Here is an 18278-nt window from a genome sequence, read left to right as displayed (position 1 = left end):
AAAGGGGTCTGAATACTTTCCGAGTTATACAGTGGGAAGAAAAAGTAAATGAACCGTTTAGAGTTACCTGGATTTCTGCATAAATTGGTCAAAACATTTTTTCTGATCTTTGTCTAAGTCACAACAATAGACAAACACACTCTGCTTAAACTAATAACACACAAACAATTATTATTTTTCATGTCTTAATTGAACACACCGTGTAAAAATTCACAGTGCAGGTTGGAAAAAGTATGTGAACCCTTGGATATAATAACAGGTTGACCCTCCTTTGGCAGCAATTACCTCAACCAAACGTTTTCTGTTGTTGCGGATCAGACCTGCACAATGGTCAGGAGGAATTTTGGAACATTCCTTTTTACAAAACTGTTTCAGTTCCACAATTTTCTTGGGATGTCTTGTGTGAACCGCTCTCTTGAGGTCATGCCACATCATCTCAATCGGGTTGAGGTCAGGACTGACTGGGCCACAACAGAAGACGTATTTTCTTCTGTTCAAGCCATTCTGTTGTTGATTTACTTCTGTCTTTTGGGTTGTTGTCCTGTTGCATCACATAACTTCTGTTGAACTTCAATTGGCGGACAGATAGCCGTACATTCTCCTGCAAAATGTCTTGATAAACTTGGGAATTCATTCTTCCGTTGATGATAGCAAGCTGTCCAGGCCCTGAGGCAGCAATGCTTTTTTTGGACAGCAGTGGCTTCTTCCATGGTGCCTTCCCATGAACACCATTCTTGTTTAGTGTTTTACGTATTGTACACTCGTCAACAGAGATGTTAGCATCTTAAAGAGATTTCTGTCTTTAGCTGACACTCTAGGATTCTTCTTAATTAACCTCATTGAGCTGTGCTCTTGCAGTCGTCTTTGCAGGACGGCCACTCCTAGGGAACAGTGTTGAATTTCTCCATTTATAGACATTTTGTCTTACCGTGGACTGACATTTAGAGATACTTTTGTAACCCTTTCCCTTTTCGAGGCATGGTTCACATCAGGCAATGCTTCTTGTGAATAGCAAACTCAAATGTTGTGTTTTTTATGGGGCAGGGCAGCTTTAACCAAAGTCTCCAATCTCGTCTCATTGATTCGACTCCAGGTTAGTTGACTGCAGACTCCAATTAGCTATTGGAGAAGTCATTAGCCTAGGGGTTCGCATACTTTTTCCAACCTACACTGTGAAAGTTTAAATGATGTATTCAATATAGACAATAAAAAAAAACAATAATGTGTGTGTTATTAGTTTAAGACTTAGATGAAGATCATATCAAATTTTATGTCAAATCTATGCAGAAATCCAGGTAATTCCAAAGGGTTCACGTACTTTTTCTTGACACTGTATATGAAGTTGAAGTCAGAAGTTTACATACACTTAGGTTGGTGTCATTAAAACTCGTTTTTCAACCAATCCACAAATTTCTTGTTAACAAACTATAGTTTTGGCAAGTCGGTGAGGACATCTACTGTGTGCATGACACAAGTAATTCTTCCAACAATTGTTTACAGACAGATTATTTCACTTATAATTCACTGTATCACAATTCCAGTGGGTCAGAAGTTTACAAACACTAAGTTGACTGTGCCTTTAAACAGCTTGGAAAATTCCAGAAAATGATGTCATGGCTTTAGAAGCTTCTGATAGGCTAATTGACATCATTAGTCAATTGGAGGTGTACCTGTGGATGTATTTCAGGGCCTACCTTCAAACTCAGTGCCTCTGCTTGACATCATGGGAAAATCTAAAGAAATCAGCCAAGATCTCTGATTAAAAATTGTAGACCTCCACAAGTCTGGTTCATCCTTGGGAGCAATTTCCGAACGCCTGAAGGTACCACGTTCATCTGTACAAACAATAGTATGCAAGTATAAACACCATGGGACCACACAGCCGTCATACCGCTCAGGAAGGAGACGTGTTCTGTCTCCTGGAGATGAACGTACCTTGGTGCGAAAAGTGCAAATCAATCCCAGAACAACAGCAAAAGACCTTGTGAAGATTTTGGAGGAAACAGGTACAAAAGTGTCGATATCCACAGTAAAGCAAGTCCTATATCGACATAACCTGAAAGTCCGCTAAGCAAGGAAGAAGCCATTGCTTCAAAACCGCCATAAAAAAGCCAGACTACGGTTTGCAACTGCACATGGACAAAGATCGTACTTTTTGGAGAAATGTCCTCTGGTCTGATGAAACAAAAATATAACTGTTTGGCCAAAATGACCGTTGTTATGTTTGGAAGAAAAAGGGGGAGGCTGTGCTAGCCAAAGAACACCATCTCAACCGTGAAGCACGGGGGTGGCAGCATCATGTTGTGGGGGTGCTTTGCTGCAGGAGGGACTGGTGCACTTCACAAAATAGATGGTATCATGAGGAAGCAAAATTATGTGGATATATTGAAGCAACATCTTAAGACAGTCAGGAAGTTAAAGCTTGGTCGCAAGTGGGTCTTCCAAATGGACAATGACCCCAAGCATACTTCCAAAGTTGTGGCAAAATGGCTTAAGGACAACAAAGTCAATTTATTATAGTGGCCATCACAAAGCCCTGACCTCAATCCTATAGAAAAGTTGTGGGTAGATCTGAGAAAGCGAGTGCGAGCAAGGTGGCCTATAAACCTGACTCAGTTACACCAGCTCTGTCAAGAGGAATGGGCCAAAATTCACCCAACTTATTGTGGGAAGCTTTGGAAGGCTACCTGAAACGTTTGACCCAAGTTAAACAATTTAAAGGCAATACTACCAAATACTAATTGAGTGTATGTAAACTTCTGACCCACTGGGAATGTGATGAAAGAAATAAAAGCTGAAATAAATCATTCTCTCTACTATTATTCTGACATTTCACATTCTTAAAATAAAGTGGTGATCGTAACTAACCTATGACAGGGGATTTTCACTATGTTTTAATGTCAGGAATTGTGGAAAACTGAGTTTAACTGTATTTGGCTAAGGTGTATGTAAACATCTGACTTCAACTGTACATGTCTTTTAAAAATATATTTTCCTTTATTATTTTCCTCTAACCCTACCACCCCTCCCCTAATTGGAATAAACTAATGGACAACAACACTTAGGCTTCTACTTCCAGTTTATACATACTATATACATTTTACGGACACAATGTATTTTACAATAGTTATCTTTTGTTTGTTTTTAATCCCACCCTTCAGCTCCACTCAACGCCTCCTCCACTCAATGCCTATCTCTTAACACCATCCATTTTTTATATATATATTTGCAATATATTTTTCAACTGTGCTGTGATGTTGAAACAAAATATATATTTTTTTGCTTAAAGTATTATTATATCATTGACTATGTCTTTTCAAATCACCCAGTATAGCTATCTGCAGAGTTAGCTCCAGGTAAATGTTGCACTTCTTCAACCATTCATGGACCTAAGACCAAAAACAAGCTACATATGGACAGTACCAAAACAAATGATCTTATGATTCGCTCTCTTCACAACAAAATCTGCAGAGCTGGGATGGTTGTATCCCCCATATAAATAACATTATATTGGTTGCAAGAATTTTGTATAATAATTGACATTTTTAAAATTCAAAGTTTTGAACCCAGTGTTGTTTTGTGTATCAGTTCATAAACCATGTGCCATGGAATCGATACATTTTACATTTACATTTTAGTCATTTAGCAGACGCTCTTACCCAGAGCGACTTACAGTAGTGAATGCATACATTTCATACATTTTTTTTTTTTTTTTACGATACATAAAAAAACTATTTTGCAATTTTTGAGTCCTTAAATGAAACTGGTATACTTTTTTATTCAAGATAACTCAAGTTTTCTTTAACCAATTTTGGTCTTTAATGCAGGGCCAACAGACAAGTTCCTAACTTTTTCCCCCTTCCATTTGCCTCTTCCATTTTTGCAGTAATGCTGCAATTAGATGGTTGTAATTTTGGGTAGAGCAGACGTTTCCATATATTTTTGTTAGCTGCATGTGTGAAAACTCCACCAGTCCTATTTATGATATCATTTACAAAGATTATACCTATTTTTCTTAAATAAAAAAAAATGTTTTTCTATCAATTAGTATATTTGACTTTAATCACAATATTTGTTCTATTATTTGTTATGTCCTTTCCCGTGGATTAAACTGAAATTGCAACCAACTTTCTATGGCTTGTTTTAAAAATAGCGATATTTTGGAGCTTATTTCATTTTCAAATAACCGAAAGTGAGAGGTTGTTATCTGAATAAAGGGAAGAAGACAATTCTTCAACATGGGATGAGATATTCTTACTAATCTGCTAGAGAACCAGTTTGGATTTAAGTATAACTTTTGTATGACTGGCGCCTTTAGTGTGAGGTCTAATGCTTTAATATTGAAAATATCTGACTTCCGAATTAATATGAATTATATAAATAGACCCGTTTAATTCTGTCTGAATATTTTTTGCTCATATAATTTAAACAGGTTGCTAGGTGTAGGCAAGACCACAATCAAATATGTAAACTGGGCTATGACTAAAGAGTTAATCAGGGTGATTTTTCCACAAATGGACAGGTATTTTCCTTTCCATGGTAGCAAAATCATATCTATGTTTGCTAACTTTTTATTAAAATGTATTGTAGTGAGATCATTTCTTTCTTTCGGGATATGTATACCGAGTATGTCCACATCACCGTCAGACCATTTTATTGGTAATCTACACGGTAATGTAAAAGTTGTATTTTTTAGTGATCCAACACTAATTTGATTGTAATCCAGATAGGTTAGAAAAAGTATCTAGATCCTCTATGAGGCTGTGGGCAGATCCAAATTGTGGATTTAAAAGAAAGCATGAATCATCAGCGTACAATGACACCTTTGTTTTTAATTCCTTGATTTCTAACCCTTTGATGTTATTGTTGGATCTGATTTTAGTAGCTAATATTTTGATGGCCATAATAATGCCGATAGTGACAGTTTAAAACTTTCTGAGAAGTAGCCATTATTTACTATTTTACATCTAGGGTTACTATACATAACTTTAACCCATTTTATAAGATATTCTCCAAAATTGCAATATTCCAGGCATTTATATATAAATTCCAGTCGTACTTGATCAAAAGCCTTTTCAAAGTCAGCTATGAATACCAGGCCTGTTTTCCCAGATTGTTCATAGTGTTTGATTGTTTCTAGTACTTGTCTTATATTATTTTCAATGTAAAAAAACCTGTCTGATTAGTTTGAATAATATCCGACAATACCTTTTTAGTTCTATGCGCTATGCATTTTGCTAGACTTTTTGCATCACAACACTGAAGTGTAAGGGACCGCTTATTTTTTAAATGGACCGGATCTTTTACTATTTGTTTCAGTAATAATGAAATCAGACCTTCTTGTTGAGTATTTGATAATCTACCATTTTTGTAGGAGTGGTTAAAACATGCTAATAACGGTCCTCTGAGTATATCAAAAAAGGTTTGGTATACCATCCAACCCTGGAGTTTTCCATGACTTAATAGCTTTCAGTGCATCAAGAAGTTCCTCCTCATTACTCTTTCTGGTGTTTTGTAACAGATGTCTCTTTCCATTCCTCAAATGATGGGTGCACAGTGCACTCAATGGATGCGGAAATTATTTTAGAGTGGACGAACGTGCGACAGTAGCCAGGCTTCCGGGAACCTTTTCAGTATTTGATATTCAGATGAAAACATCATGACTGGTTATGTTATTGCCACATTAAAAGGTAATACATTTGAAATGGTAAATGACAAATCTTTACTACTAGGCCCACATAGATGCTATTAAATTAATTGGGATTCTGTATGTAATTCTGGTAACATATGTTTAGGCCCCCCCCAAAAAAAATTGTGCACATGCAAGCGCGTGTACACATAGGAGGTACCGTACCGGGTATAAATTAAATCTACTTTCACCTGACACATTAACACACAAATTTTACACATTATTACTCACCTAGCCGGCCAAGAAGTAGCTGTAGCTTGTCTCTCTTTGGTCAGGTTGTGGCAACTGCTATCTGGTCCTGTGTTATTTATCTTCATTGTGCAAGAGATTTGTCTTTGTCTTTATTTTGCTAACTTTCTATCCAGTATGTAGGCCTATAATAAAAAAACACACACTATATATAGAAGTCAGTAGACTTGCCAGACGCAAGGAGATGTTGAGAGTAACTTGTAGAACACACAGCAGTCCATAGCTGAGAGCCAGGGACCTTGCTATAGGGCCTGAGGGAACACGCACACATTACACACATTATCCTGGAAGCACCGTAACTATGAATCATAACTCCAAAGACGTTTTGCTAATTTTAATTCTTCAGAATGTCTTTGGAACAAGAGATACAAGGAATTCAGATTGTAAATCGTCTTCTCTTTTTAGTGAAATATATGCTTAGCCGTGGCCAAATGGCACCCTATTCTCTATAGAGTGCACTACTTTTGACCAGCCCCTGCATCACTGAACATGGTTGGAGTGGAGTTACTGACATCAAAAACTCATAATTGTGTTCTGGACACAGATTAAGTCCTTCAAAAAAACACAAAATGTACAGGATATTGAAACCTAACATAGACAAATGTGTACAATGTAATATTCTCTCTTACCAGATGCGTGGGCCACTTGTAGGTTTACTGCTGTGTTGGTCTTCGTATTGACATACGTAATTGGATCCTCACAGGTTTGTTTCAATCTCATGGATCCTAGGGACTAGGGTGTCATTTAGGACGCACACCTAGACTAGTGAAGTCATCACTGACCATTCACTAGTCACTTGTGATTTCTTAGAAGAATGCTTTGTCATAGGCTAATGTCGTGTTTGATTCGTTAGAAGTGAGATCTGATCATCTACTCAGCATGACTGCAATAAAGACGTGTGTGTGTGTGTGTGTGTGTGTGTGTTGTGTGTTGTGTGTGTGTGTGTGTGTGTCATAGGGATAGCGGTAACCCTGTCATTTGCTAAACTGTGAAGCATAGCTTACGCTTCCAACAGATGTCCCACTGCATGCCAGTCTACAGACACACTAAGCCCCTACCACCCTCTCCTCCTCAGTATTAAGTTGTGAGGCGGCCACGCAGACCACCCAGACTTCCCAGTCTGCACTGGCCGCCCAGTCCTCTCGGACCCAGACAGTGACCCTCCGGCAGGGAGGTAGAGGCCCTCGGCGGTCCCGGCCCTCCTCCATGGTGGACTACCAGAGCTACAGACACACCCAGCAGCTGGTCAGTAGGTTCCTGGAGCAGCCGGCCCACTGCAGCCTGACCCCCGAGGTCCAGGAACTGGTGGACAGCATCCGCAGCGTGCTGCGCTCTGACCAGAAACAAATGGAGGAGGCCGTACGCTGTGCCAGCTACATAGAACAGGTATAGAGGCTACATAGTACAGGTAGAGGCTACATAGAACAGGTAGAGGCTTCATAGAACAGGTAGAGCCTACATAGAACCAGACCTGGGACAACTATAGTTTTACCTATGCTTCGTATAATTTTTTTTTTATAAATGGGGGAACAAATAGTTACTTTGGAGGGGACTACAACTCTTTGAATAAAGAGCCCAACAAATGACTTTTACTTTATAAAACTATTTCAATGCAGATATCAGAAATTTACTACTTTTTCTAAACTATTTAAATACAGATCTGAGAACACAACTTCTTAATATTTCTTAATATATTATTATATTATTTAATGAAGCTATTGGATTTGCTGGCTTCAACTAATTGCAGGGCTGTATCTGCCACTGCATGTTGAATATATAAATATAATGAATATCTAACACAATCTCCAATCTATCTTAGTCATATTTGATCTATACAATACTTTTCTATCTGAACATCCTGTAAATATCTATTCTCCTGAATGTCTATTGCCCCAGGTGTTCATAATCAAGTCAAACCAATTAACCAATTATATTTTGTACAGATAAGTATAAATAAGTTGTGACACTCAACCCAGACTCGGTTCCCCAAACTTGGTCCTCTGGACCCCAAGGGGTGCACCTTTTGGTTCATGCCCTAGCACTACACAGCTGATTCAAATAATCAACTAATCATCAAGCTTTGATCATTTGAATTAGCTGTGTAGTGTGCATTCCTTGGGGTCCCTAGGACAGAGTTTCGGAAATGCTGAATTAACCAATTATATTTTGATAAGATAAGTATAAATGCGTTGTGACGCTCAACTACTGTATGACTCTTTCAACATGCCACTGAAAAGGTAAAAAGCTGCAATTAACTTAATAATACCTGAAAATACAAAAGCCATTTGAAAACATTGCAAATAGCAAGTTGAATTCTTAGCTAAATCAACTTCTAACCTATTTGTCCGTCTTCTTATTTCAAACACACGCTATAACATAGTTAAAGGGATAGTTTACTCAGAATACAAACTAACACGTTTTTCCCCCTACCTTGGCTGTAGTTGATATTTGTTATATGGGATATTTTGTTTCCTTTCGACACTTAGCCATATTTTGATACTGTTAGTGTTCTCTGTAACACTTAACATTAAACTGTTCTTGTGCCTGTGTGATAAAGCTGTAATTACTTTTGGAGCAACATGTTATTAGCATGTTGTTACATAATACTTTGCTAATTGCATTTTAATTGCATAATGAGCTGAGAGTAATAGTGACTGTTCCTTATTCCACTTATGTAATAACTCCATTATTATGCAATTATAAAGCAATTTCCAAAGTCATATGTAACAACAATGTTGCTATTGTAATAATCACAAAGTTACTATATATAATAACTTGATGTCAAGTGTTACTCTACTAAGTGTCTAACTCATTATGAAAATATATTTGTTAGTCATTTTGAAGCTGCAAAAGTGGTTTACTCTAATGTTGAGTTGATTCCATCTCCCTCATGTATTTAATTGTAGGCTATATGCTATAATAAGATTAATATATGAGAGCCCTCCAAACCATGTGCTAATGATAATATATTTAGACAAATTCAACTAACTGTTGTATCTTTTGGTTTTCAAAATACTTTCAAAGATGATTTGGTTTTCTGAGACCTGTATGAATATCAAAGAAAATAGTTGCCTTTTAGTTTAAACTCTATATAAACTATATTCAACTACCTCAAGTATTTGAAAAGTTGGTATTTTCAAATAAACTACAAAATACAACTATTTTCTGCCCAGGTCTGCATAGAACAGATAGAAGGTATATAGAACAGTTAGAACAGGTAGAGGAGTGGAGGACGGAGGGAGAAGGGGGTGAGAAGGATGAGTAGGTGAGAAAGAGGAGATAAGAAGAGATACATTTGTGTGAATTTTTGTGTGAACTATCCCTTTAAACTGGACCATTATATCCTCCTCTCCAGGTGATCACAGTATCAGAGAGAGCAGCTATCCTCCAGCCCCTCTCCCTCCCCAGGCCCCGCTCCAGACCCAGTGCCCCCCTGTTGAACTGTTCCTCCCAGACCCTGCCCCAGCCCCTCCGGAAGAGACCCGGGCTGCTGCACCTCGGGAGCTGTGGGGACCTCAGCACCTTCACCTGGGCGGAACAGCAGCCGCTAGAGGACAGGCAGGGTGCTGGCTCTGGCTCCAGGTCCTGGTCTAGAGCTGGGTCTAGAGCGGGTTCTAGGGTGGGTTCTAGGTCGACGTCACAGGCGGGGTCACGCCTGGATCATCCTGAGCGCCCCCACAGTCTCGTAGAAACTGTGCTCTGATGGAACTCTGTTATCCCATCTCAAAACCTCCCTAGCGAAGACATAATGGTATGGTCCACTGGGGGAAAACAGCCCATTGACTCCAAGTGAAGTGCTACTAGTTGTGAGGTTTGGGACTGCCACTGCGAAAGCTAGTGGAGAAAAGTCCCACAGACTGCAAGGATTAGCCTTTGGAAAGGCTGCATGGGAGTGTGTGGTTGTGTGCCTAAGTTGTGTCTGTATGTGTTTTTTTTTTGTTTGTGCTGTGCTAATATTGTTGAAGTTTACCGGTATATGTTCAGTATAGATGTTGTTTGCATCGTGAGAGATGATCTGGGCCACCTTATACTGAGCCATAGAATCAAAGGTTTCAAAATGGTTTCCAAATATTTCCCATTAACAATTCTCTGCTACAACCTGTTCTGAAATGATTGGCACTGAACATATGGCTAGACAGCAAGCATGTGCACAGATAGGAGTGTACCTGTGTCAAGCACCTGCCCCTTTGCCCTCCCACTCGCCAAGTCCCATTTTGGGTGGCGGTATACTTGTTTTTTTGTATACAGTTTTTGACATTGTTGTTCTGAACCCACTGCCCGCAGGTCATCGTTAAGTTCGCCACCCCCACCCCGTCTGTTGATTGCGCCTGTTGGTCTGCCTTGTACGGAGCTTGGGCACGCCCGGGTTGTGCCTGTTTCCCAGTCTGCCCTGCCACTTGATTTACATAATCATCAGTATTCGGTCTGGTTGGCTGATACGTGCAGCAGCAATACAGGTAGTCTGTTGCTAACCACCATATACTAAAATATCCACACGTCACTAACCAGCCATATACTGTATCATGAGTTAGACGATTGTGAATATTCTATTATGAAGTTATTTAAGAGCATTTATTGATCACAATCAGTAAAAAATAAATCAAGCTTGCTAACTAGCAGTTTAACGTCAATCATCAACGATCAGCTGTATCCTCACCCTATTTTCCCGTAGTCAATCATGTATTTTTCTGATTGGTGTGTTGTTGCAGAAATAAATAGGCTTATGCTAAAAAAAAAAGTTTATGAAAGTCATTTTTCTTCAAAGGTCAATGCACGGACCTGCTAGACAGCAATTTTGCCCTGAACAATAAGAGCTAGATTCAATCCAATCGCCCCTTTTCGGCAATGCATCTTTCAAAGGCAATGTTTCCACATTTGCGGTAAATGCTATACATGTCTGCTCAATCGAAAATTACCTTCAAATGTCAATCGCGATTGAATTTAGGCCTAACTTCAAGGAGAACTGCATGTGAAAGTCTATGGAAGGAAGAGTCTCTCATGCAATACAAGAGTGTTTAGTCTTGGGATGCTAAATTTAGCTTCAATTCATTAAATCAAACTGCATCATTTAGACTGGGATTTAACCCAATGCGCATTATAGAGCAGTGCACCGGACTGCGACAATGTGCCTTTTAAAGGCAATGTCCCTAACGTTTCGCTGAGATGCCATTCATGGTAAATGCTGCGGATGTTCCCAGGCTTAGTTACCTTTAAAAGGCACATTGTTGGCTGTCCAGTGCATTGCTCTATAACACGCCTTGGATTGAATCCTGGCCTTTAAAGGCAACAAAAAGTGGTCTGTGTGGTCCGGTGGTTACAGCCGCTGACCCCGGCACACATGTATGCCAGTCTGCATGGGTTTGAATCGGGCCCACTGCCATTTGACTCACCCTTCTCCATCTTCCACACTGTAGTACCTCTTCAATAAAGCAACAGAAAAAAAGGAGTGGGACTCCCGCACTCTTTAAAAAAGAAAGCGACAACAGTACCGTCCTTTTGCAAGTAGTTTATTGTTGTAAATACCGTTACAAACATTCCAGTTCTGATAAGGTAATGTAGTCAATAGCTGTAACATCACAGAAAAGCTAGCAAATAAATAAACATTGCCATAGCTTTACAGAAAGTGTTTTTTAAAGATTAATTACATTCAAAACAGTGCATTATAAACACTAGTTATCCCACCTCTCAGTCACCACCTACTCAAGTGTATGTTTGCTCCCCATCTCTTTACAAAGTACAACTTTCTTGTGGGGGAGATCTATAGTAATAAGCCCCTGTGTTTGTGACCTTGTGCACTAGTCAAATACGTACAGTTATGTCTTTTCACACAATCAACTGCATCTCTAGTTCATATGAAACCACTTCTTTCAGAGTCACGTTAAGGGCCCTTGACATTAGTCTGAATTCTCTTTTCACGTTACTTGTTATTCATTGAAGCTTGCTTATATGGTCAATCCAAACACACAAATAACCATTAGAAGTATATATACCTTTATATATATTCATGTATATATTATGTAGTCCAGCTGGTTTTGGTTTAACATGGAGTAAAGAAGTTGTCATTACACACCACACACACTAGAAGCAGGAATGATACAGCATATTACCGACCGACCGGTGACTCCATAGATGAACCATGCTAAAACATCATGTGGTCAACCGTACAGGAACAACTTTTTCAGTATCATTTATTAGTTCAATGTCATAAGTACAGTAATAAATAAGGCCAAAATTTGATTTAGGGATGAGATAGAATAGACATTTGGAACAATCAATGGCTTAGAGGGGAGAGTAGGGCAGAGGGGAAGGGTCAACGTTTGGCACACAAGCTCAGGTGGCAGGGTGCTCCAGCAGCAACTAGCAAGAGGTGTAGCGTCATAATGTGTGTCCCCTCCACAAGTCAGTGTAGCAACATAATGTGTGTCCCCTCCTACAGAGGTGTCGCAACAGAATGTGTCCCTCCTACAGAGGTGTTGCGTCATAATGTGTGTCCACTCCACAACCCGGAAACTGTCCCATGACAGTTTGTAAACACGAATCCAGAGGGGGCGTCTCAAGCGGGAAGTGACACAGGAGACACGAAGTGAGGGAGAGGATGTCTGGGCAGAAGGTCAAAGCTCATTCACGTTAAACAAGATGTAAGCTTCCTGGAATTCTTTTTTTTACTGTCTAGAGTTCTTGACATTTCAGAATTACATTTGAAAACATTCTTAAATAACTAGATCTGATTCTTAAGTAAGCTACAGACCCAGAGTAGAGCTAGAGTGAGAAGTGTCTTATTTCTCATTGTGAAGAAAATAGGTTTTGAAATGTATACGGCAGGCCAGACAGATCAATGAAAGGGAGGATATGTGGTTATAGAGGAGGAATCATAACAACATTAGTCATTCCTTCCCATTGTCAATCCATCATCTGCATTAGCTGACACTCCTACAGCAAGGCCATAATCAGAGCATCTGCTCATCAATTTACTACTACAACATAATGCTTCCATTGTGGTTAACATGTTCATTATCAGAGGTAAGTCGTCGCATCTTGCTTTAGTTACTAGGGCTTGATTCAAACCGCATCGCCGAAGTGCGGCGCTATAGCGCGATTGAAATGTAAAGGCACTATTCCTGCGTTCGCGGAGACTGAATTCACGGTAAATGCTGCATATGTTGGCTAAATCAGAAATTACCTTTAAATGTCAAGTTGCTATTCGCCGATAAGGATTGAATCGAGCTCCTAGTCTCAAAACACTGTAGCCTCATTAATCACTTCTAGTCAGAAAGGCAGCAGGGCCCAACATAAACAGGAGGGGAACTTCTATCCACTTTATGCAACACAGATACATTTGAGGACATGTGAATCATGTACACCAGGGAGATGAGATGATATGTTGACTCAAAGTACTTTCATTTCTTCACATTTGCGAGATAACAAAATAAAATCTAAAAATAAAAGAATAAATCATGTTTTTTAAATAACAAACTAATGACCCATTTCTTGTACTATGATAAGCATCCTTCAAGTATAAAGATTGAGATCCAAATGCAATGCAATATTATGACCTATAAACAGAATTACAGTATAGTCTGGCATAAATATTACAGATTATATTCAAAACATTTTTTTAAATATTAAATAAGACAAGAGGAATGTAAAATCCTTGGTAATGAAAATATAAAATAATTTCATTGGTGGTTGTTTTTAAGGTTGTACTGTAACACAATCTAATCCAACTTTCCTGATCCCCCAAAAAATATTTAATCCTGAACTTCAGTTTGGTGCCAAAGTCTGAGGTATTCTATACACATCTGGTTGACCTCTGCTATCTCTCCTCAGCCTAAGATGGATCTGAAAAGTTTTAGCTTCTATAGTATTCCAGCACCAGTGCCTATAGTACAGAACCTTTGTGGTGGTGTCCCAAATGGCACCCTATCCCCTACACAGTGCACTACTTTCAACTCAGGCCCTATGGGCCCTGCTTAAAAGTAGTGCACTATAGGGAATAGGGTGCCATTTGGGATACATCCTATGTGAAATGTAACGTATGGCTTAAAGTAACTGCCCAGTTAAAATCTCACTTTAAAAGTTCTTATGCTGTTAACTTATATCCAAATAATGTTGTTGACTTCTATGTGGCCAAAGCATAAATTGTAGAAAAAAACACTTAAAAAACCCCACCTCAAATCTCCACCAAACCTTTTCAAAAATGCTTGTTATTTTCTCATAGACGTATCTCCTTGAGGAGGATGAGCTGGCCAATCAGCTATCTAGAGGAGGCTGAGCTGGTCAATCAGTGGTCTACTTGTGTGAATATGTTTTATGACCGGTATACGCCCACACTATTCTGTTGTTGGGGTATGCCCACATCATTCCAACACAGAAAAGCTACTTTTTACCATACCAATTACAATTTTTTTTTAAACGAAAACCATTTCACTCATATTGTAATTACTGGTCATATTTCATAGAAATCTGGAAACACTGGGCATTTACTTTAAGCTCTGGTCTCAGAGTGACTGTAAACCCTTAAGACATATGGTGGTTTGATGATGCAGAGTCCCCTCTTCCCAGGGTGGAAATTGTACGTGATTAGCCGAACCGAGCCTCCAGCCCTGTAGAACTGTTTTTCCTGGACTGAATGTTGTTTCAGAAGGGAATGTGAATTCCTTTGGAAGGTTTGAAATAATTTGGTCTATGCCTTCCCTTGATGAGGCCTGACTGAAACAGATGGGTGTGGAGAAACTTGGAATGCTTGTTATATCAGCCCAAATCTCAGCCTTAAAAACAACATAAAGAAAACTGGGATGGGAACGTTTGATTTTCTTTATCTTTCCTGCTGGACTTCGAGTCGGGAAAAGTCCTCCCTGCTTGGACATTCATTAACGTTAGACGGAAGGCATGGAATGTTATGACGAGGAGTGATAGGGGTTTGTTGTTCAGAGTAGTAACACTTGTTCATCAGCAAGTTTCACACTCCCTCTCTTTTGTTTGTGTTGTGGGAGAACACAGAATTATTCAACATTACATCAGACGAGTGCAGCCGGTGAGAGAAAGAGAGGGAGAGAAAGAGAAAGAGAGAGGGATAGAGAAGGGAGGGTGACTGATAGAAAGTGAGAGGGAGAGGGAGAGAGAGAGAGAGAGAGAGAGAGAAACAGAGAAAGGGAGAGAAAGAAACATGGGAAAGAAGGGAAGGTCAGTGCGAAGTTCATGAAGCAACCCTCGGTATGGGAGGGGCTTGAACAAGCTGTCTTTTTCAGCCAAACTCTACTCTCCACAGCAAAACAATCAGATTGGATAAAATAGTAATCCAGAGCATGTAATACATCCATTCGTAAGGATTAAGAAGCTTCAGTGTCCAATGGTGATCTGGGGTTTGAGGGAGGGGAGGAGTTGCTCACACATAGAGGGTGCAGTGATGCTGGGGGTCAGGGGTGACGTCATCAGGGAGTGAGGTCATCAGGGGGTGAGGGCGGATGTCGGGTAGGAGAGGGAGGTCATCACTAGATGTAAACAGGTTGCTCCTGGGCAGTTAGCAGGCGGTACATGGCAGCTGGCATCGTTTTCATGTGGATCTGTGGAAGAGAGCGAGAGAGAGAGAACGAAGGATGAAGAAAGTCAGAGAGATGAAGAATGAGAGTCACGCTGATCATGGATATACAGTAACTACATAACCATAGCCTTAACCCCAACCCTAGCTTCATGTCCACATCCCAGCTCAAGTCTAACCCTAGCCTCAACCCTAACCCTAGACAAACCTAACTGTAGCCTCGTCGAGAACCAGGCTTACCTATACAGAAAGCCTGGTGAAGTCAATGGCAGAAAACAGCTAAAAATGGGTGGAAACCCAGTATAAATCAATGACGCCTAACAACACGTCAAACGAATGAAATGCCTTGCTTGGGCAGAGCTCCACAGGTGCCCACTCATAACGTCTCTTTTTTTTGTAGAATTTTCAAGCAGAGAAGTTTCATCGACTCGATTTTGTGTGTAGAGCACACTTCTAGCAAACCATAATTCAGTTTTTACTCCAGGTTTTCTTACATTTTCACCAATGTTGCAAACTAGCAACAACTCTACAAAATGTATCTTACCTGGTCTGAAAACAGTGACAAACATAACAAAGATGCACCGCCCATTTAGGGGCATGTGGGGAAGGTTCTTGAAATGTAACACCCAATTAAAATGTAGCTGCTGGAATCCTGCGAACCATTCTAACCATTTCGGCTAATACAAAATTCTCCAGACCACCAAAGGAAGCGTGACATGATTTTGGAGCACAGGAGATTGGTGGCACCTTAATTGGGGAGGACGGGCACGTGATAATGGCAGGAGCGGAATAAGGGGAAAGGTATTAACAACATCAAACATGTGTTTGATTCCATTCTATTCGCTCCGTTCCAGTCATTATTATGAGCCATCCTCCCCTCAGCAGCCTCCACTGTTTTGGAGGTATGGCTACGCGAGACTACCCTAAACCTAACCCAACAATGGTTGAAGGTCCAGCACCAAAACTGAAATGCTTTGTTAAGCTAACAGTTACAGGCTCAGAATGACCTTTCCCCTCTGACCTCACCTCTCCCACAGCGTTGGACAGGATGTGGACGATCTTCTCGTGGGGTGTGGCCACCACGCTCTGACCATTGATCTCGATGATGCGGTGGCCGACCCTGACCCCTCCCCTCTCAGCGATGCCCCCTCGCATAAGGCTGCAGATCTGTGGGTGTGCAGGGGAAGGTCCAAAAAAGACAGTTACATTCAGCCGATCAGCTTAAAATCTGTTATATTCAGTTTCAGCAAAAGCATGAGCCTATCACTTCAAGAGTCACCACTATCATACACAAACAGAAGGTTATTATCACAAAGCAAAGAGGACAAAGTCAAATGCCGAGAAAGTTTGGGGCTCATGATATCACGCAACACATGGTCTCCCTAGTGATACCCACAATGCCGTTCTGTACGCTGAAGCCCAGCTGGTATCTGAGGTCAGGTCGTCTGATGAGCACTGTGGTAACAGGAGGACACCTGACGATGTTCAGCTTGATACGAGACTGGTTCTTCAGACCCTGAGAGAGAAGAGAAGTGGTGAATGAATTAAACTAGTCTAATAAGATAATTGGTAGGTGACAAGTATAGATGTTGGCTGTGTGTACTGCACTGTCCTTGGCATTCCCGTTCTCACATAAAAGAGAACACGTCATTGTAAGAGGAGAGGATACAGAGCTAGTGAGGAAAGAAAGAGGATGCAGAGATAGATGAGAAATAAAGGAATGAGAGTTAGAATAGAAAGAGATATCCTGTCCTCCAGTACCTTGATGACGCTCTGGCAGACAGGGGTAGGCCCACCAGACTAATGGAAGGAGAGAGGGAGGAGAGAGTGTGTGTGTTACCTTGTTGATAGACTGGCAGGTGGACAGGAGTAGCCCCAACAGACTGATTGAAGAAGAAAAAGGGAGGGAGGGAGGGAGGGAGGGAGGGAGGGAGGGAGGGAGGGAGGGAGGGAGGGAGGGAGAAGGAGAGAGAGAAAGAGAGAGAGGAGAGAGTGTGTGTTACCTTAATAATGGTCTGGCAGGTGGACAGGGGTAGCCCCACCAGACTGGTCCCGTTGATAGACATAATCTGGTCTCCGATATTAAGACGGCCTGACTTCTCCGACGGACCAGCATGCATCATGTTGGCGATGATTACTGTGGGCAGGATGGAGCCCCACCCACTCTCCACAATGACCACACCCAGAATCTCACCTTTCTGCTTCTCGATGTAAATCTGGGGAGACCCACAATCAGTCAATCAATCAATCGGTTGATCTCAATGTATTTATAAAGCCTTTTTTTACATCAGCAGTTGCCACAAATTGCTTTTACAGTAACCTGGTCTACACCCCAAAGAAAGAGCAAACCCTTCTCTCTACATAGGCAGCCCAATTCGGATCTTTTTTTTGTTGCTAAAATTGTTTTATTGGCCAATCAGAACAGCTCTTTTGCCAGTAATTGGGCAAAATATCATAATTGGCTTAATAACAAATGTTTTGTTTAACTACGTTGTACTTCCATGGTTGCCATGGCACCATGTTCTGTGTTTTTTATGTATTTTTTTACATTTATTTGTGGGGGTTTTCATTGCTCTGGGTTTCGTTCACTTACATTTGGTTGTCTTGACTCACAGTTGCAGGACAGATAAAAAGTATATTTGTTTGGCTTGATAGCTACACTATTTGGATTTAAATAATGCAGCACTGGCTTTTTTATTTCATCTGCTGGGATTGACAATTGCATGCAGTTTCCATGGATGGCAGAGAAGGCAAAGGGACTGTTCCTAACCAGTGTCAATGTGTGGTGGCTTTTTATTTGTT

The 18278-nt window shown here is 40.4% G+C and overlaps 2 protein-coding genes across 3 annotated transcripts in view; one reads left to right on the top strand and one right to left on the bottom strand.

The window, feature by feature from the left end:
- The window catches only part of LOC106584888 (protein FAM189A2-like), a 94598-nt gene extending 83175 nt beyond the window's left edge, over positions 1–11423 (top strand). The window contains exons 9-10 of the mRNA XM_014170500.3: positions 7014–7324; positions 9294–11423. Of these exons, the coding sequence (XP_014025975.2) occupies positions 7014–7324; positions 9294–9641 (659 nt within the window). The 3' untranslated portion in view covers positions 9642–11423. The remainder of the gene's footprint in view (positions 1–7013; positions 7325–9293) is intronic.
- A 6-nt stretch (positions 11424–11429) lies between these two features.
- Positions 11430–18278, bottom strand: part of apba1a (amyloid beta (A4) precursor protein-binding, family A, member 1a) — a 76540-nt gene continuing 69691 nt past the window's right edge. For both annotated transcript variants that reach the window (XM_014170497.3, XM_082968387.1), the window contains 4 exons: positions 17480–17692; positions 16873–16992; positions 16503–16643; positions 11430–15501 (listed from right to left, as the gene is read on the bottom strand). In XM_014170497.3, coding sequence (XP_014025972.3) covers positions 15430–15501; positions 16503–16643; positions 16873–16992; positions 17480–17692 — 546 coding nt within the window. In that variant the 3' untranslated portion in view covers positions 11430–15429. The remainder of the gene's footprint in view (positions 15502–16502; positions 16644–16872; positions 16993–17479; positions 17693–18278) is intronic.

The sequence above is a fragment of the Salmo salar genome, chromosome 24 (assembly GCF_965601325.2).
Source record: "Salmo salar chromosome 24, fSalSal1, whole genome shotgun sequence".
Taxonomy (NCBI): Eukaryota; Metazoa; Chordata; class Actinopteri; order Salmoniformes; family Salmonidae; genus Salmo; species Salmo salar.
This window is presented reverse-complemented; position numbering and strand designations above follow the sequence as displayed.